The 25,585-nt window shown below is 32.1% G+C and overlaps 1 protein-coding gene across 1 annotated transcript in view; it reads left to right on the forward strand.

Moving 5' to 3' along the window:
- LOC108903164 (cadherin-89D) overlaps nucleotides 1–25,585 on the forward strand; it is a 159,067-nt gene that overhangs the window by 70,093 nt on the left and 63,389 nt on the right. The window contains exons 5-6 of the mRNA XM_018705253.1: nucleotides 4,162–4,270; nucleotides 12,496–12,698. Of these exons, the coding sequence (XP_018560769.1) occupies nucleotides 4,162–4,270; nucleotides 12,496–12,698 (312 nt within the window). The remainder of the gene's footprint in view (nucleotides 1–4,161; nucleotides 4,271–12,495; nucleotides 12,699–25,585) is intronic.

A 25,585-nucleotide genomic window follows, 5' to 3' on the forward strand; every position in this document is an offset into this window, starting at 1 on the left:
TGGACGGTGGATAGGGAGGCACGGACCGGTAGCTTGGCCGCCGCGTTCTCCCGACCTAACCCCGCTGGACTTCTTTTTCTGGGGATATCTAAATCAAAAAGTTTACGCCACCGAAGTCGATACCCGTGAGGAATTGCTGCAGCGTATCAATGATGCAGCCAATGAAATTCGTCAAAACCGTTTTAGCATCTTAATAGCTTCGAGAAGTGTTACACGTAGGGCAAGACTTTGTATCAGAGAAGGTGGAGGGTTTTTTGAACAGTTTTTAAAATAGCTTGTTGTCTGTTATCAAAATTAAGTTTCCATCTTATGATCCCTTCGAAAAGTGACGGTTGCAGCTAAATTGCGGAATACAGTGAGGAATGTCCTCCTTGATGTCAGCCTTCTGTTTGGAAACCTTCTGCCGTACTCGCGTTCTGCCGCGCAGCATTACCATCGCAAAAGCCATAAACAAATCATCATATCATAATTGTTCTACATCAATAATGTGTATTACTGATTACGTATTAAATTATTATTATTATTTTTTGTTTAAATTACTATGAAATTGACCAAAGTGGGATTAATTCAAGAGCGATTTTCTCAGAAACCGTTAAAGATAACGATTTGAAACAAGAGTACCTTTTTAACGTAAAACAGTTCGGGAAAACGGAATTTGCTGTCCAATTTGTTAAAAAGTCAAAGATGAAAAAGTTACACACGCAAAGTACCAAGGGCCCCCCCGTACCCACCCCAATGGACCTTGTGGAAATAAATGGATTAGTCCATCAAATTGCTCATCAAAATTTAGCTGTGTATACCAAATTTCATTCATTTATCACAACGCGATTGAGAGATATTGCAAAAAAATGATTTCCATTCCTTCCTCTTCAATGGGTCCCTGTGCCCTTAGGAAGCATTTCCGGACCCATGTTCATATGAACTTTTTTACTTAGTTTTGATCATAGAATCGGCCCGTTCAGGGTTGACAGCTAATTATGAGACACCCTGTAGACATGTTATATATTGTCTCAAAATGATGGAACAAAATTCATATTTTTTTTCAAGTTCAGATTTTAAAAAATCGCCGAAACAGGTCAATTAGTAAATAGAAATGGTCACTTTTTAGCAATATTTTCTACTTTTTTGAGCCATGTTTGACAGACCTATAACATTACCGACATTTTTTAAATAGAACGCTCTATATTTTATAGTATAAGTAGATAGTCCTTCTAAAAACGAATTCAGAGATATAATGTTATACCTACTTTTTTGTCATAGTTATCAAAAAATGGAGGAATTAAATGGAAACAATAATTTAGTACTACTTTTTATTTTATTACATCAAACGTTCAAAGTGGCACCCATTAACCATTGCAGAATGCACAATTCGGTGTTCAAAGTTATCAATTACATTTTGAATAATATTTGGTGTTGTTTCTAACTTCTTCTCTGATACGATTTTTCTATCCTTCAATAGTATCTGGTCTGTTCACATACACTTTTGCTTCTTTGATAACTCCACAAAAAAAAATCTAGTAGGATAAAGTCAGGGGAGCGTAGTGGCCATTCAAGCGGGCCTCTTCTGCGTATCCATCGATCTGGGAAGACTTCATTAAGGTAATTTCTTACATGTAGTCGAAAATGTGGAGGGGCACCGTCTTGTTGAACTAGCAGGCATATGCTCATTAGGGCTAGGAAAAATTAATTCCAGGGCTGGAATCAGCTGAAAAAACAAAAAAATACAAATAAATGTCGCCTGTCGCTCTCAAGGTCCTGTTTTTTTCCAGCCGTTGTGTATGTTTTTCTTGGATCCAATGCGGATTTTCTAGGCTCCAAAACCTGCTTGTTCACGGTTCCGTTTAAGCAAAAATTGCTTCGTCAGTGAAAATTATGTTTTTTTAAGTTGGGTTGTATTTCTAATAAATTGCTCCTCACAAAACTATAATCTTCTGTCTGTGTCATCTGCTCATAATTCTTATAAGACGTTAACTTTGTAAGGATGCCACTTTTGAGAATTCAGAGTTCTGTGAACTGAGGACTTCGACAAGTTGAAGTTGGGTCACAATGAGATAGATCTAGTGGTTGAGTGAGGATTTTCAGGAACTTCTAACATCACATTTTGACGGTAATTTTCGCTTACCGTTCTTCGCCTTCTTGGTCCAATCCAATCAATAAATTTTTATACTTCCGGTTTCTTCAAACTTTTTGGATATTTTACTCGACTAATTCTCTGGTCTGGATACTTATGGTGAAATAACATAACTCCTGTTGACTACCGATTTTATCTCTGCATCCAATTAGAATTTCCCTGTTTTTCGCCTAAACGGGCAACCATTTTTCAAAATAAAATAACAATGAATGAATTGGAACTAAAACGATTCACGTTATACCTAAGGTACTCTGGTGCATTTTATGTGTTTTATTTTGAGAAAAAAGCTTTAAAGTAAGTAGAAAAAGATTAATAAAGAGTAGGTACGTTTTTATGTTTTTACGTAAATTTCTGAAATCATCCCTTAATTTCTAGCCACCCTAACTTTAATGTTAATTTAATAGTACAAGAAAAAGACAAAGGACCATTTTTATGTAGAATTGTATGCTACAACTTTTATAAGAAACTTTTTTTCTAGGTTTACCCCCCCTTGAGTTATCAGACAAGTAAATTGGGATTTTAAAGAGTATTTCCACTAGTTTTACCTTTAATTAATTTATCACTCATTTAGGTAAAAGCAGATATCTAGAAAATAAACATAATTATCTAAATAAGAGCCTATTTAGGTAGAAAGTGATGTGCTTTACCATTCGTTTTTACGACAATTACACAAATAACTGAAAATATTTAAGTTGATACTACACTTAGGTACACAACTTATTAATAAGTATTAAAAAATTTCTAAATAACGTTCTAACTTTCAGCTGCCTGTACCTCTTAAACCGTCAACATTTATATGTGCCTGAATTATAATATTTTAATCTTTAGTATTCTTAGATATCCTGTTTTTAATTAAACATCTTGTATATAAAAAAAAATACGTTAGGCCCATTTAAACCGCTACACACAAGGGAGTGAAAAGTTTTTAGTTTGTTTTTGCTTAGTGTACTGGATGATCCATAATTCTCTTTTTATTGCGACTTACTTCTTTACTATGAATATACTTGAATGAGGCAAATAGAGAGCGAGTGTAAAAAACGAAAACAATTGAATATAAATTTTTTAAAATAGGTATTACAAAAATAAAGAATTTTCATTTTAATTTTAGCATCATACATTTGAAAAGCATGTTCTGGAAAACAATTGTTAAGATGTATTAAGTCTTGTTTTTTTTAATAATAATAATTGGCTTAGTGTACCAAAGCCTGCTATAAGCAGTACTGTAAAATTTTTAAGTATGTGCTTGTAGTATATATTTCTAGAAAACCATAAAATAATGACAGAAATTCTATACGAGGTCAGCAAAAAGTAAGTAACGAAAAAGTTTGTACTGTGACTATATTATTTTCTCCAAAAAAAAAAAAAAATGTTTTTTCGAATGTACCTATACAGGGTGTAACTAAATAAGTGTAAAACATTTAAGGGGGTGATTCCTCATCGAAAAAAAGATAGGATCTTTCATATAAAGAAACTTCATTGGAGCATCCCTTGTTAAGATACAGCTCATTACATAAAATGTGTTTAACAATTTTTTTCACAAGCACTAAACAAGTTACAATATTGAAATTAACCTGACATTTTCTACTACCAAAAAGACACTTAGCCAGTAATTTATTTGGTTTACCCCATGGTTGTAAGGGGTGGAAAACGCAACCCCTAAAATTTATTTCCTACGTAACTTTTTGTCTTATTATTTGTTTACCATTTAAAAATTTATTTCCGATAGCCTGTTTCATTCTAAAAAAAAAATGTCTTGAATTTTTTGCCCAAAATAAACCAGTTCGCAGAAAAAAATTATTTTACGAACACCCTGTATATTTTTATTTTGTTGGTATCATGGTAGTTCTGCCTCGGTTATGAACAAATATACTTCCGCCATCTGAAAATCCTGATTTACTCTCAGACCGATTTGCGACTTCCAACGTCCATCAAAAGCACAATACTCCCAGGTCTAAGCATTAAGAGATACATAGATACACACAAGTGCACCCGATTGCGGCATGCTCATGCATTGTTTATTTTGTATGCAGATTACATCCTCCTTGTCCGTCACGGTCTACGTCGAGGATATCAACGACCATGCTCCCGTTTTCGAGGGCGCCCCCTATCACATTGACGTGGACGAATTAACCCCTGTTGGTAAGTTATTTAACAGTTTGTACCATATTTTTAAGATTTTTTATTATATCGTTATTTTTTAAAAAAAATTCTGCAATATATAGGATGGTACAAAAATAAGTCTTTCAAGATATGGTATGTCCAACTTGCAATTAAATGAAAATTATTTTATTAATAACTATTGGTATTGGTTTTTAAGATATTAAGTGTAAGCAATTTTGAAAAAAAAATCGTTACGCCAACGAAGGAAATTTTATTATTTTAGTTTATAAAGTTACTTTTTTTTGTTTATTTTAGACTGCGGCTAGATCCTAGCATTCTTAAAGAAATTTGATAAATATTCTTCTATTTTAGATACTTAATCTAATCAGAAAAATTCGAATAAATTTATATTAAGATTTAAGTTCGCTCCATTCCGATATCAATAGTAAAAATAAAGGCAAACAAAAAAAAATTATATTCAATATCTATACCATGTATGAGGATATTCACAAAACATTCTACGGCCTTATTTTTTTCTGACACCGAAAAAATAGTAAAAAAATCGTCTTATAGAGGATACTTTCAAGTTTTCAAATCCGCACGTTTTAATTATGTTTCTCCCTCATATGAAATCCTGCGTTTCTTTTAGGATGCCCCTTATGTACAAATTTAAAAAAAATAGAAATTTAGAAAATTGGTCAAGAATTTATTACAATTTGCTTATTTTTGTCAAAGTTTTGTACATATTATATGAATAACATCAAATTAAAATAATGTATGACACATTCCTTTTAATATTGATTTTTCATGATACGATATTGATTTGATTGAATTTATAGTAAATAATTATCAAAACATTAAATGTGTTCTATTTTGCTTCAACTCGGAAAGTAAATAATAATTTTTATAGAAAAAAAAAAACAGATTTATTTAACAAACATAGTATATCTGCAGAATTAAGATAAATAAAGATCCTAAAATTTAACCTCAAAAACTGGCGAACTACACTATTCTTGATTTACACTAACCCCATCTGTAAATTATTTATATAATAATTAAACTAGGGTGCCTGCTAAAATAAAAAATGACAAACGTCATTACGGTATGTCGATAACTTTTAAAAGTATTAGCATAATTTATATTTAAAAAAAGGAATAGAATAGATCTATTCATAGAAGAAAAAATTAATTTTGTAATATTCTGTTAACTGTAGAAGTTAAATTTACCTATTTCAGTTCTTAAGGAAAGCGGTGTATTTTGGATATAATGTATACAGGGTGTGGCGTGTATAATCTATAAAAATTAAACTACAGCTTCCTGATGATGGTTGTAATAGAAAAGTTTTATACGAAAAAGGTCTATCTTCCGTTTATTTTTGTAAATTAAAGTTAATTTATTCAACGAAAATGAAGGCCGACCCTGTGTTATTTATTAAAAACTTTGGAAATGTTTTATGCGACCCGAGATGCAACCTTATAATTTAAGTCAGTATAATCTAATACTAGTAATACTAAAAGAAGATTAGGTTACATTATCAAAAAATTTGTGCAGTCAACTGATTTTGTATTTGTATTGGATTCATTATTCATTTAATTATTAAATATTAGGCATCATCCATCGACCTATCGGTGTTAAAAAGTGAAAGATTCCAGACAAAAGTTTTTATTTTGTAATTCCACGATAATAGTGACAGTGTAATTTTTATAAAGAAGTAAAAAATAAGACTAGCGTGCCGATTACATTAAAAACAAGATCCTTATTTCTTACTTTGCTTAATTTTTTAGTTTGTGCTCAAACTAGTTTTACAATGAACCGAGAAAACAGTGCATTTACTATATCCGGACGTGTCGATATGGTGTTAGTGTATGGTGCAGCCAGAGAAAATGCGCTCGCGGCGACTAGGTTGTACCGGGAACGATGGCTACAACGTCTCCCACCATGTGCAAATACAATCCTACAGTGCGTTTAGTGGCTGCGAGATACGGGAAGTGTTATTCCTCGAGGAGAAGGATGTGGTCAGCAAGTAAAGATTAATGGTGAAGATGTAGTGTTTGAAAATCTTGACGAAGGCCCCACAATTAGTACTCGACCATTCGCACAGCAAGTAGGGACCTCATCTCGTACCGTACATCGCATCTTAAGGCGCCAGCTGTTGCACCCATATCATCTGCAACCAGTTCAACAGATTGTACCCCCGGATTGTGATCAACGAATGCGTTTTTGCAGATGGTTTTTACCGCAATGTGCCAATCAAGTAAATTTTCCAGCTTATGTTGTGTAACGGATGAGGCGAAATTTACCCGTGATGAAGTGAATTTTCATAATATGCATATATGGGCCGACGAAAATCCTCACACGGTTAGAGAAACTCATTTTCAACATCGGTTCTCGGTAAATATTTGGGCTGGCATAATAGGCGATGTACTTGTGAGTCCTTATTTCTTTGAAGGACGACTAAATGGACCAATATATGTTGAGTTTTTGGAGAACCGGTTGCCTGAATTATTGGACGATGTGGCATTACAAGTTCGGGCACGCATGTTTTATCTTCAAGATGGAGCTCCTCCACACCGTACTCGAGAAGTAACGACAATTTTGAATGAAGTGTTTCCTCAGCGATGGATTGGACGCTTTGGTCCTGTGCCGTGGCCACCTCGGTCACCCGATCAAACTCCAATGGATCTTTGGAGTCACTTGAAGTCATTGGTTTACAATACTCCAATTGCTACGGTGGAAGAATTGCGAAACCGTATACTTGAAGCTGCTGACACAATTAGGGGAATACCTGCAATTTGGAAAAATATTCGCCAAAATTTGGTACGTCGGTGTCATGCCTGTATCCGCGCTAATGGGGATCAATTTCAACATTTTCTCTAGAAATGGTAAGTTTTATTTCATTTTGTTCCATATTTTAATGGAGTTTGTTTAGTACAGATGCTTACAGATGTGGCTTTGTTTGCGAACTCTTGCAGTAACAACAATGTATTTAAGATAGTAATTACTATTAATTATTATAATAAGAAAATATAAGTTTTTTTTTTAAATATCTATTTTTCTTAGTTTGTACTTTTGCATTGGAAAATTCCCCAAAAATTGAGAAGTATATTTCTATGACGATTTGTTTACGCGGCTGGTCTACAGCACGTAACTCATAGGACAGCATACAGACGGGACCGTTCCAGAGAAAATATTTTGAGCCATAATTGAACTTTAATTTAGGAAAAAAAAAACGCAAAAATATAACTTTTTCTATTACAAATATCGTTAGGAAGCTGTAGTTTAATTTTTATAGATTATACACGCCACACCCTGTATATTAAAATTGTTGAACTTTCTTACTACTATACGAAATTTATGCTTATGGGAGGAAATTAAGTATTTATTTCACAGGAAAAAAGCTACAAAATTCAAAGAAATAACAAGATTCCTCATTAACCTACTGGAAAGCTTTAGGTATACATGCTATTTTCCTTACTATTGGAAAATTTACATCAAAGCATATTAAATTCAATCGGATTTTAAATTAGCAAACATACAAACAGACCATCCGTTACGTTAGGGATACGGGATATTTTTATTCAATGGCCTGAATGTAATAAGCTTATTAATATAAAAGAACTGGTTTCGTATAAGGATGCAATTTAGTAGCAACAGCTGCAACTATGGCACGTTCTATGAGGCAAATGCACAAAATATAATTTGTTATCAGGAAGCAATGTTCCTGTCAGGAACAGTATAATAATTACATTACTAAATTCTCTACATTATGCTGGTGTTCTAGTCACGTTTTAATCAAACGTAATAAGATTTCTTTTAGTGCTTTCCAAATAAACAGTAACTCGTTAATTTCAAATTCCTGCGAGACAGTAATGGCAGGCTATAAGGAGAAAACAAAGAATTCATAAAAAAGTAGCTCATAAAATGTAACAGGAAGAAGTTCTGGTCAACCGAAACATTGTATCAAAACGGGTAGTTCAAATAGAATCATCAGACGTATAATTTGTAGGTATGGGTTAAGTAATACAGGGTGTGGCGGTTGGTAGTTTTATTGAATTAGACAGATGATACTGTTTTAATTATTTTGTGACATAAATTGTGAATTTCTAAAACACTATTAGTTACTTATATAACCTTGTTTTAATTTATCGCTATTTCGTAATATCAAAGATGGATAATTCATTAGAATGTTAATGTATTTGACCCAAATTACTTAATTTTAGATTTCAGAATTTATTTATCTTTTAGCACGTGCTTTTACGTTAATGTTTTTTCGGTATTATATAAAACAACCAGTAAATATACATTTTTTTCTAGTACAATTCTAAATTTAACATAGTGCGACAATAATAAACGATTTTATAGAAAGTTAAATAATGAAGCACATATAGCACATATATCTGATCTTAACTATTAGGTGAGAAAAGTACATAAAATTTAAAACCTACATAAAACTATTGGGTGGATAATAACATGATGGAATCTTATCAGATGAAATAATTTACATGCTTGTACATATGTTAATAACATAGATTAGATATAATTAGCTATATGTGGGTTACAAATGCATATACTAACGTATTAAAAATGAAAAAACATTTACTTCTTCCAAGTTTAAATATATAAGGTGCGTCCCAAAGTAAGTACCTAAACAGGACTTTTCAAAAATAGGAACAGCAAGTTTTCTTGTCAAGTTATGTTATTCAAAATAGTCACCTTCCTGATCAATACAGCGATTTGCACGATCTAAAAGCATGTTGAATGAGTGTTTTAGATCGTCCACCTGAATGTTCCTCAAAATATCGGTAGTACAATCCTATTGGATGGCTTCTACGTCGACAAACACTTTGCTTTAGGCAAATGCATTTTTCTAAACGGTGCCAAATCAGGTGAATATGAGGAGTGGTTGACAGTTAAAATGCGATTTTTAGTCAAAATATTGGTCACAAGTGTCGATCGATGAGTAAGGCACGACATTTTTAGTTCATTTCCACTAACGTACGGCTGGTTAGGTACGCCACGCCACCGCGTGCATGTAATGTTCCAGATATTTGCCAGAGCTCCAGATTTTTAATACGGAACCGGGTAATCATTTCACAATATTATAAAATTATTTATTATAAACGCACAAACTGAAATGTCGTGCCTTATCGATGAGATGGCGCGTTATCGTACAACAAACGCCAACTTCCTTCTGCACAACGAATACGATGCACCAAACACTTCAAAGCGCCAAGATAGAATTGTGCGTTAACAGTTTGGCTCGGTATAACGAACTTTTTGTGGACAATGCCCTTGGAATTGTAAACGAAAATCAACACTGTATTCACTTTTTACTTCTCCAAACGAGTTATTTTTTTGGGTTTTGACTAGTCTGGCGCCTTCCACTCGGCACTTTGGCTCTTGGTTTCTGGATCATATTGAAAACACCACGTCTCCCCACCAGTCACAATGTAGTAAAGGAACTTTTTGTCCTTCGTGGTCTCCTTGATGATGTCTTGCGAATGTTGGGTTCTCAGCAATTTTTGGTCCTCAGACAATTTGTGAGGAATACATCGTGCACACACTTGTCTGTAGCCCAAGTGTTCGACCAAAATGCGATAAATTGATGTTTTTGAGATGTCCAATTCCATTTTCAATGAAGAACTTGCGGTGATCACGGATTTCAAACGTGTTGTCATCACAACCGTTTTTAAACCGCGTATACCACTCACGAACTCTGGGATAAAGATCATCACTATAAACTTGGTTCATCAATTGAAACGTTTTAGTAAATGTTTTACCAAGTTTAAAACAAAGCTTAATAGTAGCTTTTTGTTCGATGCTCATTTTTCTGCCGATGACACAAACATACTGTCATTTCAGACGCAATAACTTTGTTACCAAACATCACGAAATTTTGACAGTGCAACAAAGACGCATGTAATTGCCAAAAAATGGCCTCACTAGAAATAGGTACCTATTTTTGAAAAGTTCTGTTTAATTTGGGACGTACCTTGTATCTTCGGGTATCCTAAGAAAAACAAACCGGTCTAATTTATTTAACTTATGATGAAAAACTAACTTCTAAGTGAAATTTGACTTTGGTTAGGTCTTCTTTCTCTTTTTCGTTTTGAGTTATTAGCCGAAAAATTGAAAGATTTGATTTTCGTTTTTATTGTTTTAGTCGAAGAGGTGGATTCTGTAAGGAATTCATATCTGTAGCTGTTAGCTATGGACGAAAAAATGGTAAACAGCTTTTGTTTTTCTTACGAGCGCCCTATTTAATTTTTGCATTTTTGAAATTAGCACCTTCTTCTCACTGCAGTGATGCGCTATTTGATGTGTTTACTTTTTTGTTTTCTTTTAAATTCCAAACAATTAATTTTTGCAGAGTTTGTTGAAAATAACACATCCAACTATTCCCTCAAACCACGTTTTAACAATTCAGTTAAATTTTCTTTGACAGAGTTAAAGATCAAGCTATTTAATCACTTAAATAACTAACATGAAATACTCGTAAGAAAAAGAATGGGATATGGTTCAAATTATTGATTAACTACTTTCAAGGATATCTGACTTTATTTCAGGTATATTTTTGGTTATCTGAAATTCGACATAGTCAGCGAAAATGTTAACCAAACGGTCAATTTCATTTAAAGTAGTCGTTTTTACGCAAAGCGCTCTTTGTAAAAATGATAATTTGGTATTTTAACCAGGAAAAAAGCTGTATCATTAAAAGCAGAAAGATGCGCGAAATTAAAAATATTGATTCCATCCAGGTTTGCCAGCAAAAACCTGCTTTAACAACTTATGAACCGATTATGAATCGAAATCAAAATTTTCTGTTTTTCTTCTCACTACAGGAATCTCGAAAACGGTAAGAGATACAAACTAGCTTAAATGAGGGCAAAGTTGCGTAATCAGGGGACCAACATTATGCCTCTAAAAAATCAAGGCTAACATGATTAGTCTTCGAAATATTTGACAAAAACCGAAATTTTGGAAATCCGTTTTTGTTTGATTTCAGCCTTGTTTGAGGAGATATTTGAAATAAGACGAACACTTTCTCATAGCCACTTTTTGCTCCCTATCGAATGGCGTAAACATTTTTTATATATAACGTTTCCTCTATCCAGGACCATCATCAACTTAATTTTTTAAAATACAACCCTGGAAATTTTATTACATTTTTTGCAACCCTTCATGACCCCCCAATACTGTACTGCCTCAGCCCTAACCAGATTCAGACGTTTTGTCTCGAAAAAATCATCTTCAGTGTATTAGATTAGATAAATTTGGAACGAATACACTGAAGATGAATTTTTCGAGACAAAACGTCTGAATCTGGTTAGGGCAGAGGCAGTACAGTATTGGGGGCCATGAAGGCTTGCAAAAAATGTAATAAAATTTCTAGGGTTGTATTTTAAAAAATTAAGTTGATGATGGTCCTGGATAGAGGAAACGTTATATATAAAAATTGTTTATGCCATTCGATAGGGAGCAAAAAGTGGCTATGAGAAAGTGTTCTTATTTTTTCAATATCTCCTCAAACAAGGCTGAAATGAAATAAAAACGGATTTCCAAAATTTCGTTTTTTTTTTCAAATATTTCGAAAACTAATCATGTTAGCCTTGATTTTTTAGAGGCATATTGTTGCCCCCCCTGATTACGCAATTTTGCCCCCATTTAGGCTACTTTGTAGCTCTTACCGTTTCCGAGATCCCTGTAGTGAGAAGCGAATTTGTAACAGCCTGTATATATAATTTATTCGTCATCAAATTTCCTAACTTTGCCCTAATTTGATCACCTTTGTCTGCAGACGCTCGAAGCAACCTGTACATACTGAAATTGATAATATTATTACCTCGATTATCATCAGAGTTCGAAAAAATGAGTCAAAATTACGTAACTGAATTCATATTCAGTATTTTGGATTTTTTAAATATAAAATTTCCACATTTTTTAACAGATCCTTTTTCAACACGTTCTTATGGACATTATGATCCCCAATTCGATATTTAATATCATTAAAAATTTTGGAATCGTTCTGTGCAAAAAATTGGTACAAAACATTTAACTATTTTTGGCCGTAGTTGGCACTGTCATTAACAACTTTGTCGTAAGTTACCATTGTTTTTTAATTGCAATTCATTTCGTATTCAATAAAGTCGCAAGTGCGTAACTTAATTATTTTACCGTAATTTTACTACTATATGTTTACGCGTACAGCAAATTTCAATATCCTAATTAAAAGATTGTTTCCGCATTGATGTGTTTTTTTTTAGGTCTGACGGTATTCCGAGGAATTCGAGCAGCAGACCACGACAAACCGAATACGCCCAATTCAGACGTGCAATATGCAATCGTCGCAGGAAACGAACGAGGCAAATTTGCACTTGAGAGTAGCCACCAGGCCTTCCTCATTCTCCGCAAATCTCTGGATTATGACAGCGGCGACAGGGACTTCCTGCTTACCATCACGGCGTCGGTGAGTTCAAAATTACATTGTTTAAAAATGTGTGGGTGACGGAATTCTAGCATACCATTGTTTCTATAAAAGAAAAAGGGAGCAGTTGTAATGAGTAATAAGACAAAAACCAATGTTTTGTTCAATGTTTCGTAATTAATTACTCTCAGCTAGAGAGCAAGTTCAAGTAATAAAAAGTTTGTTGCGGTTTTGGTTTCCTTTTATAATTATCTGTTTATACGAAGTGGCAAGAAATAGTGTAACATTTTAGGGGGCCGATATTACTTGCCAAAACCAGAAAAATGTCTCCGCGGTGTCAAAAAGTTACAGTTACTTGAATTTCAATAACAAAAACCAATTCAATAAATTAGTTTGCAGTTTTCGTGGCAGTTGTTAGTGCTTGTTTAATTTCTAGACTATCACGTCGTTGATGTTCCGAGAGACAATTTTAGAAAAATTTGTATTAGCTGTATGCACTAGTTTTGGCGCATGATTTCAAATCATAGGATCACCGACCTATGTTCTCATCTTACGTATGAGTGGCTTCCAAATTTCGGGTAGTTCTAATCGTCGCCTCGATTTCAATAACCTGTTCCTCCCTCTTACACTAAAATTCTAATATTTCATAGACCTATTGAGTATTCTGTTCTTCGTAATTGCTGATTTATCAACATTGTTTTTCTTTAAATAATATTTCTTTAGCCTTGTACTAACGTGTCTCCTTGTTTGCAATACATAGATTCTGAGCTTGTCTTGGGAAAGCTGTGCCGATCTTCATTAACATCAATCATCTATTAGATGGTATCAATATTTTAATTTTTTAAAACGATGGTTTGTGTAATATTTCTGCCAGAAGAAATCTATATTCCTCTTAAAGGTAAGAAGATAATTGGTGAAGTAGTTCTTCATCCAAGTGTTCTGAATCGCAGATGGCGGAGATGACCTATTAATATGTTAATCATACTTTATTTCTGGGCTGGATATAAATATATACTTGAGGAATTTTCACTTTCTCAATTTCTTTTGAAAGGAGCGTTGTTTCTGGAAATAACAAGAAGTCTATACTAATGACGCCACGATCATCTCGGAAATTGTTTAATCCATTGAAGGAATTGTACAAACTCTAAGTTTACTTTCTACTATGATTTTACAATAAAATAGTTTTAAGACTACTGGTTTAGAAAATAGTCTCAAATTCCTTATACAATTATAAGACTACTACTTTCGGAATTTACATTATGCACCTTCAGCATCTTCAGGTCACTTTTAAGGATTTAAGTTGTTAAGGAAATTATGTTTATTAATTTATGAAAAACTTAAATCCTTAGCAGTTAGCTAAATATGGGATGCGTGCTGTAGATCTTGAAACTAGTGGTCAAATAATTATCTGTTAATAAAAAGAATTGTAATGGATTTAAGATTCTCTTTTATAAAATCAGAAAACCAACTCACATTTATTTCGGTATGAGAAATGTATATAAATCTACTTCAATACTCCAAAAGTTTGAACAATTAAAAAATAATAAGGAAAACATACTCTCGCTCTAAATTAATTTTTAGGTATCCCAGCGTGAATAATATTTAAATGGACTCTATTTTTGCGACAAATTTGTAAACTAATTTTTTTCATTAAACAAGTTATTATTCACACATGTAAACACCATTTTTCTGTCACCGAAAAAATATAATATTACAAATTAAATTATATACAATTTATTTTACACACTAAAGTGTGTGTCATATTAAATGAATCAATGTGAAGCAGTTAGATTTTACATTTACTACATACACTGTAGTAAAAAAAAATATGTCACCACGGAATTTTTTTGAATGAGATAGGGTGGAACGGAATTTTATAAAAAATTACGAAAAGCTTAGTGGAAAAATAAATCTTAAACTTTGTTACACTCTTACACACTGTGTTAGTTCATAAGAAAACTAATTGTATGACGTATCAATTATAATGCGAAATTAAATACTAATGTAATAATCTAAATGTTGTTAAATTACTTATTTAAGTTAATTCTTTTTAATAACTTTTTCATAATTCTTCAATTTCATAATTTATAATGCAAATTGGTACGAGGTAATTTAATATCAATTAATAAATCTATAAGAAAATAGTTTCCACATTGTTTTAAAATGATCGTGTTTCAGCTTTATATAAAAAGTACAATTATACGTTAATTTAATATCAATTAAAAAATCTATGAGTAAATTATCAACTCACGTTGCGGATTATAGTAAAATTTTAAAAGTACGTAAAAGTTTCCCACGAAATACAGAGGAATAAAAAAAGACCTGATTTTGTTAAATCTAAATGTTCATAAATTACTTATTTAAAACGTTAATTCTTTTTAATAACTTTTTCATAATTTTTCAGTTTCATAATTTATAATTTAAATCAGTTCTGAGGCGTTAATCTAATATCAATTAATAAATTTAATGGGTTGGGGACTAGGTAATGTCCGTTTTTTTCAAATTTAAAAATTCACAGGAAAATTAAACGCATGGTCAAATCGACACTTGTTCGAAAGCTTGCTCCTATCAGATTGTGTTTTTGGTTGCTTCGTTAAATTTAATTTTTGTGAAATATCATGTTGATAAAATTGAGCATTTCCGGCACTTGCTTCTTCTTCTTCTTCTTTGTGTCGTATATGGTGATGAATGAACGAACGACCCGTCAGATTTACGTGTTTTAAAGGTAAATTCAACAACGACATGAATCGTTCCGGATGCCCGGTTGAATTTGATGAAGAGCATTGAATCGTCACAAATATCCAAGACAATCAACTAGGGAACTGGCTGATGAGATTAGATGTGATCACAAAACTGTTCAAACACTCGAAACTTGGACCCCATATGTCTTGAACGAAAACAATAATAATCAACTCTCTGCAATTGCCGCTGGTTTTCTCTGTCGTATGTCGTCATATATCAACAAATGGTTATACGGAACGTTTTCTTCATTGTATTGTCACTGGTGATGAAAAATGGTGTCTGTACGTTAACTTGAAACAGCGGAAATAATGGTTAAGCTCCAAAAAAAAAACAAGCAACTCCGCGAACAAAACCAGAATTTCATCATCGAGAGACAATGTTATGTTGGAAAGGGATTCTTTATTATGAACTCTTACCAAACAATCAATCCATCAACGTGGAACTATGTCCCAGAACTACGGCAATATGACGTTCTATTGCAATATGATAATGCGCGCACACATATAGCCAATATGACCAAAACGGCCATTGGGGACTTGAATTGGGAAGTTCGGACCCACCCGCCTTACTCTACTCCAGCGTCTTTTGATTTTCACCTTTTCCGCTCTTTGTAAACCCCTTGAGTTAAGAGCTTTGTTGGATGAGTTTTTCTAGTCAAAACTGGAGGATTTCTACAGAAGAGGAATCGAGAAACTTCTTCAACGTTGGGAGGAGGCCATAAATAATGATGGAGAATACATCTCTTATTAGCGTATTGATAAAGGTATAGTTAAAATAAAATATCTTAAATTTGAAAAAAAAACAGACAATACTTATGCCCCAACCCAATAATGTATAAGCAATAATTTCAACTCACGTTGCGGATTATAATAATAGAATTCTCAAATTATTATTTATTTCCATGAAATTCAACGGAAGACTTAATTTTGTTACAGCATATATTGGATTAAAATACTTTAACTGGCTATAAAATTCTGCATTCCGAGGTAACAATTAAAAAGAATCGGAATCAGTCTTTATTATTCAGTATTCTGCATAGTTTTCTTAAGAATTGCTGAACACAATTTATTGGATAACCATATTGTTACAACGTTGCGGTTGTTTCTTAAGCTATTCGAATGAATATTTCTAAGGATTACGAAAATTATTCATTCGACAATGTGGAAAGTAAAGTAATAGATGTGTTAATGATGCATTGCGAAATATTTAAATTGAACGAGTTGTTTTGAAATTACAATTGCAGTGAGATATTATATCTTTTAACACCTTGATTATTTTATGCCTCCTTTGAATGCGGACTATCCCATAATTTGTGTGAATAATTGATTTCAAAAATATAGGAAATGAGTTCTCATGTCTACATATTTATTGAGAAAAAAGTACAGTGTATTTTAGAAAAGATGTCAGAGGTTGGTAAAACATGGAATATAATATGATTTTTTTCTGTGGCCAATGGGCCAAACCTCATTTGTTATTGAGATGGCATTAAAGATTTATATTTAAAATTAAATATTCACCACATATTTTACGAAAAAGCACTGACATTTAGTGCGTGAAAGTTTTTGAGACTGCTGAATTTAGCAATGTTATTAATTTTCGGCTAGGGGTAGGGACTTTTTAGAATATTATTTTTTGGGGTTAATTAATAAAATCGTACTTTTCCCTTAAAGTAAACCTCAAAGTGAAAAAATGTCAAGAGATTTTGCCTTTTTAATATTGAAAAATGAAGAAACTAGAAGAATGCAAATTTATACACAATTAAAATTTATCTCCATTTACCAAATTTGAACATAATCGGCCTATTTATACATATTTTTTTAATTTAGAACATTATAATTTTTCTTTTACTAATTTTAACATATTAATAAATTTGAATTCTGAACAACTTTCCTTAATGAAATTCTTGATATTGTTTGTATTTTTTATTCGTAACAAAGTCTACTTAAAATTTCAGAAATGAAAATAAGCTACAGATTAATTATTTAACTAAACCGAATCATTTCTCAAAATAAGTGTCAAATTTCCATCGAAATATTTTTTGTCCTCGCCGTCAATGGTTGATGATCTGGTGACACTGTACATATTAAGTGTTCAACAAGGATTGATTATTTGTGAAATTCTTAACTGACATTACATTACATTATAAAGTTAAAATTATAATTATAAGCTCCTGAATTTATGGTATCTTGCTTAAAAACACTCTGTATGACTTTGTCTTGATTTCTTACCACTCTTATAGGTGGTCAGATTTTAAGCCTGACATTAACATACACAAGGTTCATTAAAAATGTACTCAATTGTACATTTTTGATACCTATGCCTGTATTTTTTAAGTTTACTTTAGCATTTGAGCATTAAAATGGTAAACTTTCTGATTATTATTAATCTGTAAAGAAAAATATGGTTTTGCAGCTAAAATCTATTCTGTAATGTACTTGTATACTGTACTTTTTACTACTATTAAATGAAAGATACATTTCAATTGGAACAAGAGTGAAATATTCAAAACTTAATTTTATAAACAAATTTCAACGAAACGCTGCAAGAACGAATTCATTAAACTTTAGCAAACAAGACAATGCAGGGAAATTTTGTTTAGAAAAGGGCTGAGATCCATTTATTATAACCACTGTAAGAGATAGAAAATGGGGGAAAAAAGTTAAATAAATAAATCGAAACTCTGAGGGGATGTACGTGTTATATATTCTGCGTAGTAAATATCGACTGCTGAGATGTATCGGGCTTTATTTTTTGCTACAATAAGTCTTCATCTGTTACGCCCTCACTTTCGCCGTTCTGGAAGCTTTTTTGCGCCAGCCGGTAAACAGGAACAAGCGTCTGTAAAACGGCTTCTTTATATTTGCAATGCTAATTTATAAAAGAAATTTATAAAAGGAATTTGCACTATCAACTTTGTTTTTTTGTAAAGTTTTGATGATGATAGAAGAATACACTATTGGCCTCCAAGTATCATGAGTTGTAAGAGTAAAGGAACAAAATTTACTAATTGAATGTCATTGATAGCCACTTTATTACATAGCTGTCAAAACTTCGGAAGTAAGGAATAGAGCTACCATGCACAATTTGGTTGAAAGTATACTAAATAGCCAAAACTTATGTCAGCAGAACAACTGTTAATAAAACACAATATTAATAACTCAGCTGTTTTCAAAAAATATTTTGATCAAATTAAAATAATCGGCGTTATATCCTAAATCGGTAAATTGGTTTCTGTAAAAGATAAACAAGTGGCATGGTATATCGAAAATGATTAACAATAGTCTAATTTCAAGTTTCATAAAAAATCTTAGTCAGTAAGGATTGCCTTAGGTGTACAAACCTAATTTGATGTCAACATAGAATTGCGATAACTACCTTCACTTTTTTCTTCGATTGTGTTTTTTAAATGGTGGTCTAAATCAGTATATATCAAAGGCGTCAATTGATTAACCAGTTTGTTTTTGAGCAATCGTCATGCTTTGATTAATGGTTTCATTAAGTAAGTTTGAATACCAAAAGTATTCAGATGCTTCTTTGTAATCTATACGTATAACACAATAAGAACGTATAAAAAATGAATATTATTCAGCAGTTTCAGCACCTAATGTCCTTACTCCATTTTGAATATTTCGCTTTCCATTACAATGCAAGCATGTATTTTGCCGTACGCACACGAAAATAATTACGAAATTAATTAAAATATTTATTTAACCACAAATTAATCCAAATTATGTACCAATCGCATAATACATATTAGCGATGGGGAGCATACATCGCTATGATTAAATAGTTATTGCAAAACGTATATTTTTGTTTAGTTAATAGCAACTTCTGAATTATTCTTTATATGATCGTTCTTCTATGGGATATAGTGGTTTACAATTGCACAGTTGCTATTTTAAGTTACAAGTTATTAAATAATATTTGTACTGTTTCCCAATAATGCTTTAATTCCTTTTTAACGTGAGATTTCTACAGTTTTTTTTAGGTTTTTACTAAAATTTATTGTTTGCATTACGTTTTTCGACTTGAAACTATTTTCCTTTAGTTTTTACCACAAGTTGTAACACCATTCCTAATAGCTCTACACGTCTTCAAAGATTAGCCTTGAAACAGTTTTTAATTATTTCCTCAAAGACCGATAGAAGTGTAAACTTCAAATTTGATGGTCCAATTTTCTCGTAGTAGTTACAATTACAGGTAAAATATCAAAAGCTAATTAGTGGCGTCGAAATTAGAAAGGATTTGAAGTTTCAGTGGGGAAAGTAAAAAGTCCTCTTGCAGATTTAGATTAGAAAAAGAACTTTTACGCCTCTTACGTTTTTTACAAAGTACACGATTGACAAGTAAAAGTCCAAAAACCCTAACAATGTTAGACCAACAGTAATCTACCATCATAAAAAAACGTCAAATTTTATATCCGAATATAGAATCAAACATTTTTTTCTTGGATATCCTTGAAGGTCATTTCAAGGTCGAATAATAACTCGACGGGATTTTAACTGTAGAGAAAAATATTGCAAGGAATATCAGTAGTACTTTTAATCACAAATGTGTATTGATGACCTTTCATTTACCCTTGACCTTATGTTCTTGGTAAAAATCAAAGTCAAATTGAAAATTTTGAAACCTCATTTTTAATGTCAACATCAATAAAGCACCAAATTTAATGTCCAAGTCCAATAAAAGTTTGTTTAAAGATCATAATAATAATGAAAAATAACAAAAAGTTTTAAAAAATAAGGACATAGTAATAAACAATAAAAAGTTGAAAAAATAATAAAAAGAAAAGGTTAACGCCGAGCATAGGATATTGCTTGCAACATTTTTCTCTACAGTTCGATCCCATCGAATTATTGAGAAAAACAAATTCGACCTTGAAATGACCTTTAAGGATATCCAAGGACAAATTTTTGATTCATATTCGGAACTACAATTTTACGCTCTATCGATTTATGAAATAATAGGGGTTTCTATTTTAAATTTTTAAGTTAACCTTGCTTTGACCTTAAAAATTGGAGTTAAGGTCAAAGACAAGGTCACCGCTAAATTGTTTTTTCCTTAAACATTTGTGCCTGTGCCTTTGTTATTAATATTTGTAAACCTTATTAAGACCCAGGTTTCAAATCTGGCCCAACTGCGGATATAATAATTTGATTAAGACTAATTGAGTTTTAGACTTTCAAATATAAATGACAGTTGTAAAAAGAAATATATTTGAAATAAGTAATGAGTCAATAGAAATTAATATGACCTCATTTAGATTAGGTACTTATAGCTCTATAAAAGAGTATTATGTGAGAAAAGTAAAGGTAGTCAAGCCATAACAAAATCTTCAAGAGAAAGATCATAAATTGGAAACATAATGGAAAATCTATTATCATTCCTGTTGCAAAGCACCTTCAAGATCCGGAACCCTCCGAAACCAGTATCTATTTCTTACATTAATATTGTGTCAGCTTAGAAAGTAAACTAGCTTTAATTACTTTAATAGGTAATAGTAGTGTTTGCCACTGTGCTGTGATGCAATTTGCAATAATTACAATTGTGTGGTTTTTCAGTTAACACCAGTAAGGCCGGCAGCTGCGTCAAGCTGCTACAGATAAGCGTTGACGCCTAAAATGATACTATAATTGACTTCTTGGTGTATTAAAATCGTTATGTAAAGCTGCTAACATAGCTTGCCATTATAAATTAGTCGTAAAAATTTATAGTTATTTATTAACTATAAACTTGCCCATACACCTGATCATTATGTAATGGTGATAGCAGGTACAAATGATTTGAGTTTCGAATCGGAATATCTGCTATATATTATTGTCACCTGTTCAGAGAAATTTAGACCAGTGCCCAGAGGTACGATATATAAAAAAATAAGTGTTTTATACATCCTTCACATGATTTCCTTTTATTCATGGATATTTTTATAGTTTTACATACGTTTATTATAATTTGTTTTTTGTTTGGAAGAAAGAAAAAATAAAACAGAATGAACGATTAAATCCGGTAATACACTAGCGGTTGACCGCGCGACTCCGCTGATTCTGTTGAACTACGTTTTAGTTCGAGTTCAGGCTCTGCCGTATCCTGATCCAACTAGTTTTATGTGATGTTTGTAAAGAGATGGATTTTGTCATAGAATTCAATGGTGAACGCTATCCTTTTTTATATTCGAGGTCTGTTCAGAAAATAACCGAACTTTTTGAATTACGTGCTAATGGAGACATTTAGTGATATGCGGTTGGCAGCATTGCGTGGCGCATGACCTCCATGTTGACTGTAGATATCTCATTTAGTTTTCGTGATATTGTTATTTATTTGAAATGTGCGATTTTCTGGAACAACGATGCAACGTAAAATTTTGCATGAAACTGGGGAAAACTTTCAGGAAACTTTTGAGACAAGCTTTCGGAGATGATGCTCTGGGTCATACGCAATGTTACGAATGGTTTTAACTATTTAAAAGTTGTTGTTAGTCAATGGAAGATCATCTTCGACCAGGAAGGCCTTCGACTTCAACTGATGACTCCCATGTTCAGAAATTCAAAATTCTGGTGATCGTTTATTGACCGAACAACAGAAAGAAAATCGTGTGGACGTTTGCCGGCAACTCTTTGAACAATCCAATAATGATGAAAGAATCATTCACAAGATCATAACTGGAGACGAAGGCTGGGTTTATGGATACGACATTGAGACAAAAGATTGACAAAGGATCTCCACGCTCCAAGAAAGCACGTCAGTCTCGATCCAACGTAAAAGTGATGTTTTTTCGACTTTAATGGAATTGTGCATTTTGAATGCACTCTTGCCTCAAGGTGAAACAGTGAATCATGTCAAAAGCGTCGTCAAAGCGTTTTACGTGAAAAAATCCACAAAAAAGAGACCACAGTTGTGGCGAGACACCTCATGTTTTTGCACCCTGACACCAATGCGCCCGCAAACTCAGTTTTGTCAATTCGTCAGTTTTGTTCCAAAAATCAGATTACTGTCCTCCCTCACCCTCTTTACTCGTCAGATTTGCGATTTTTTCTTATTTTCGAAATTAAAATGAGTGTTGAAAGGATGCTGTTTTCAAATTACTGAACGGCGGTGACAACATTTTTAACATTAAGGCGATGTTTCGCATCGTATTAGCTATGTCCTGTACAAATTTAGTTTCGTGCAACTCTCTCGGTTTCAAAAATACAATAGCTATGTAGGTTTTCAGCCACGAAATTTGAATAATTCCAAATATTTCGAATTTTCACAACCAAATAACGGTGGCGACAACATTTTTAACATTAAGGAGATATTTCGCATTGTATTAGCTATGTCCTGTACAAATTTAGTTTCGTGCAACTCCTTCAGTTTCAAAAATACAATACCTATGTAGGTTTTCAGCCACGAAATTTGAATAATTTCGAATATTTCGAATTTTCACCACCAATAACGGTGGTGACAACATTTTTAACTTTAAGGCGATGTTTCGCATTGTATTAGCTATGTCCTGTACAAATTTAGATTCGTGTAACTCTCTCGGTTTCAAAAATACAATACCTATGTATGTTTTCAGCCACGAAATTTGAATAATTCCGAATATTTCGAATTTTCACCACCAAGAACGGCGGTGACAACATTAAAGCGATGTTTCGCATCGTCTTAGCTATGTCCTGTACAAATTTAATTTCGTGCAACTCTCTCGGTTTTGAAAAATACAATACCTGTGTGTTTTCAGCCTCGGAATTTGAACAATTTGTTTTTTTGTTAATTTTATTTATTCGGCTACAATTTATTTAAAAAGTAATGTATGTTATTGGCTTGGGTTTTAGAAATAAATAAATTTAAATAATATCGTCTCGACAATTAAAAAAAATTTCTCAGCATAATAAATGTGTAAGATGACATTTATTATATTATATATAAAGACATTTATTTCTAACAGACATACATTGAAAATTTTAAAAAATCGTAAAAAATACAAATACAAAAATACAAAAGAAGATTTAAATTATTAATATATGTCGATATGCTTAAACAAACATAACAACAGTAAATCTACAGATTTAGAGAAGTAATGACACAATGTTTAATTTTGTAAAGACTGTCGGCATGAATGTCACATTCACTACAAATTGCATAAAAATTGCTAGCCAGTACCGGTGATTTTATCAAAAGGTTGTTGTGAGAATATGTACGCACCACAAGAAAACGTTCGTACTTTGAAATCTTGAAACTAAAAAATATAAATATGCCAGTAGCTCACTGCAATCAATTCTATCATAAATAATATTATATAAAAATGTTACTACCATAATTCTTCGTCTTAACTAAAGAAAACATATTAAATCTGTTTAATAAAATAGTGTTATCAATTCCCCTTTGGGGGTACAAACCAACCTCTTTAGAAGTTAAGTATTTTAAAAAACGTCTTTGAACTGATTCAGTAGCATCAATGCAACAGTTATATAATGGATACCAAACAAGAATACAATATTCTAACTTAGACCTAATCAGAGAAGAAAAAAACGAATTTTTGCAGAAGACACAATATTATTAATGTGCTGTCTGAAGCTAAGGCCACTGTCGAAGTAGACGCCCAAATCCTCATAATATTACTGCTATTTATAGATTCAAAGTGATAATTATACAGAATTTGTGATTTTTTCCTAGTATAGGATATTACATTATATTTTGAAAGATTGATATGGATGTGATATTTTTTACACCACTGTAAAATGAAATCAACTATTAGTTTTGTTTATAGGCTCCCGTGGCTGTCGTTAATGGTTGAATGATTTCTGGGCTGGCTGCCACGTCGTCGGTTTACAACACTTGACGTTTCGAGAGACATATCGCTCTCTTCTTCAGAAGTTACTCTGTTTCAGATTTCAATTCAATTCAATTCAATTCAATTTGTGAAGATGATATAATATCTGCCTAAAAACACTTAATTTACTGTCTAAAATTAAAAAAAAATAATTTTTTAACACGCGAGAAATTGTACACTAATGACGATTTAAAATTAGTTACTACATTATGAAACCACCCTGTACTATAAGCCTGCATATTAAGTTGCGTACCTATGCATTCACTAATTGGGCGCTTATGTAATTGGCAAGTAAATACTACTAATTTGTATGGAGAAAGGTATACAGAATTTAGGATAAAAGACCTAAACAAAAAGAAAAAGTAAATTATCGCCGTAAATATTAATACATACTCATCACGCTTTCTAGCAAAGACTACAATGATGAAACATGACATTAACACAATGTAAAAGCTTATTTTTAATTTCGCGTAATAATATAATAGTATTCAAAAACAGCTATATATTTAATAACTTTCTTTCCATGCGCCTAAAGCATAATTATTTTAAGAAGGAAATATTGTTGAGTTAATTGTCACTAAGTTTAAGTATAAGTATTAAAAGAGAAAGATTCTTTACGTCAGACATGTAAGATTTAAGAGACAATTGCTTATTAAAAGTAAACTATAAAGACTAGACAAAGAGACAGAGTGCAGGAAACATAAAAAAGTAAAGGAAACGATAAAATAGATTAATTCATTAACCATTAAAACCAGCATTAGTTTCAATATAATGTCAGGGTCAGTTTCATTTAACTCCTAAGTATAATTTAGTTCAAAATCGCTGTCTTTCTCTCCAAATTTTCCAACCACGACAAATATTCAAGGTACGTTATTTGCATAAACGTGAATGACTTAACATCTTCTACACCCACTTTCTGCATTCAGGTATAAATATTCATAAATGCGTTAATAGGACATTGAAAAATAAAATTGCAAATTACACAATCTTTAACAGTCAAGGAAATGTATGTGACACAATTCTTCAGTTGTGCATTTATCACACACAAATTAAAAATAAAGGTATTAGCCTAACTATATACCAGGTGAAAATCGCACATTTAAAAAATTGTCGCTAACACAAACAGTTATATTCATAAATAAATTTAGCTACACAGACTACATGCAACCAAAATATACTAAAAGTTTTATGCTAAAATCATACAAAATATTAAGCGCGCTTTCATAATTTTAAGGCACTGTCGAGTTAGTAAAAACACTTTTTTTCGATTTTTATCATCTCCAATCTAAATAATTTCATCACAAATTGACCAATAATGAGTATGAAACTCGTTAATATTCATTGAAACAGGATATCTGCAATCTAACTTTTTGTAATT

Source organism: Anoplophora glabripennis, unplaced genomic scaffold (genome assembly GCF_000390285.2).
Source record: "Anoplophora glabripennis isolate ALB-LARVAE unplaced genomic scaffold, Agla_2.0 scaffold67, whole genome shotgun sequence".
NCBI classification, from domain to species: Eukaryota; Metazoa; Arthropoda; class Insecta; order Coleoptera; family Cerambycidae; genus Anoplophora; species Anoplophora glabripennis.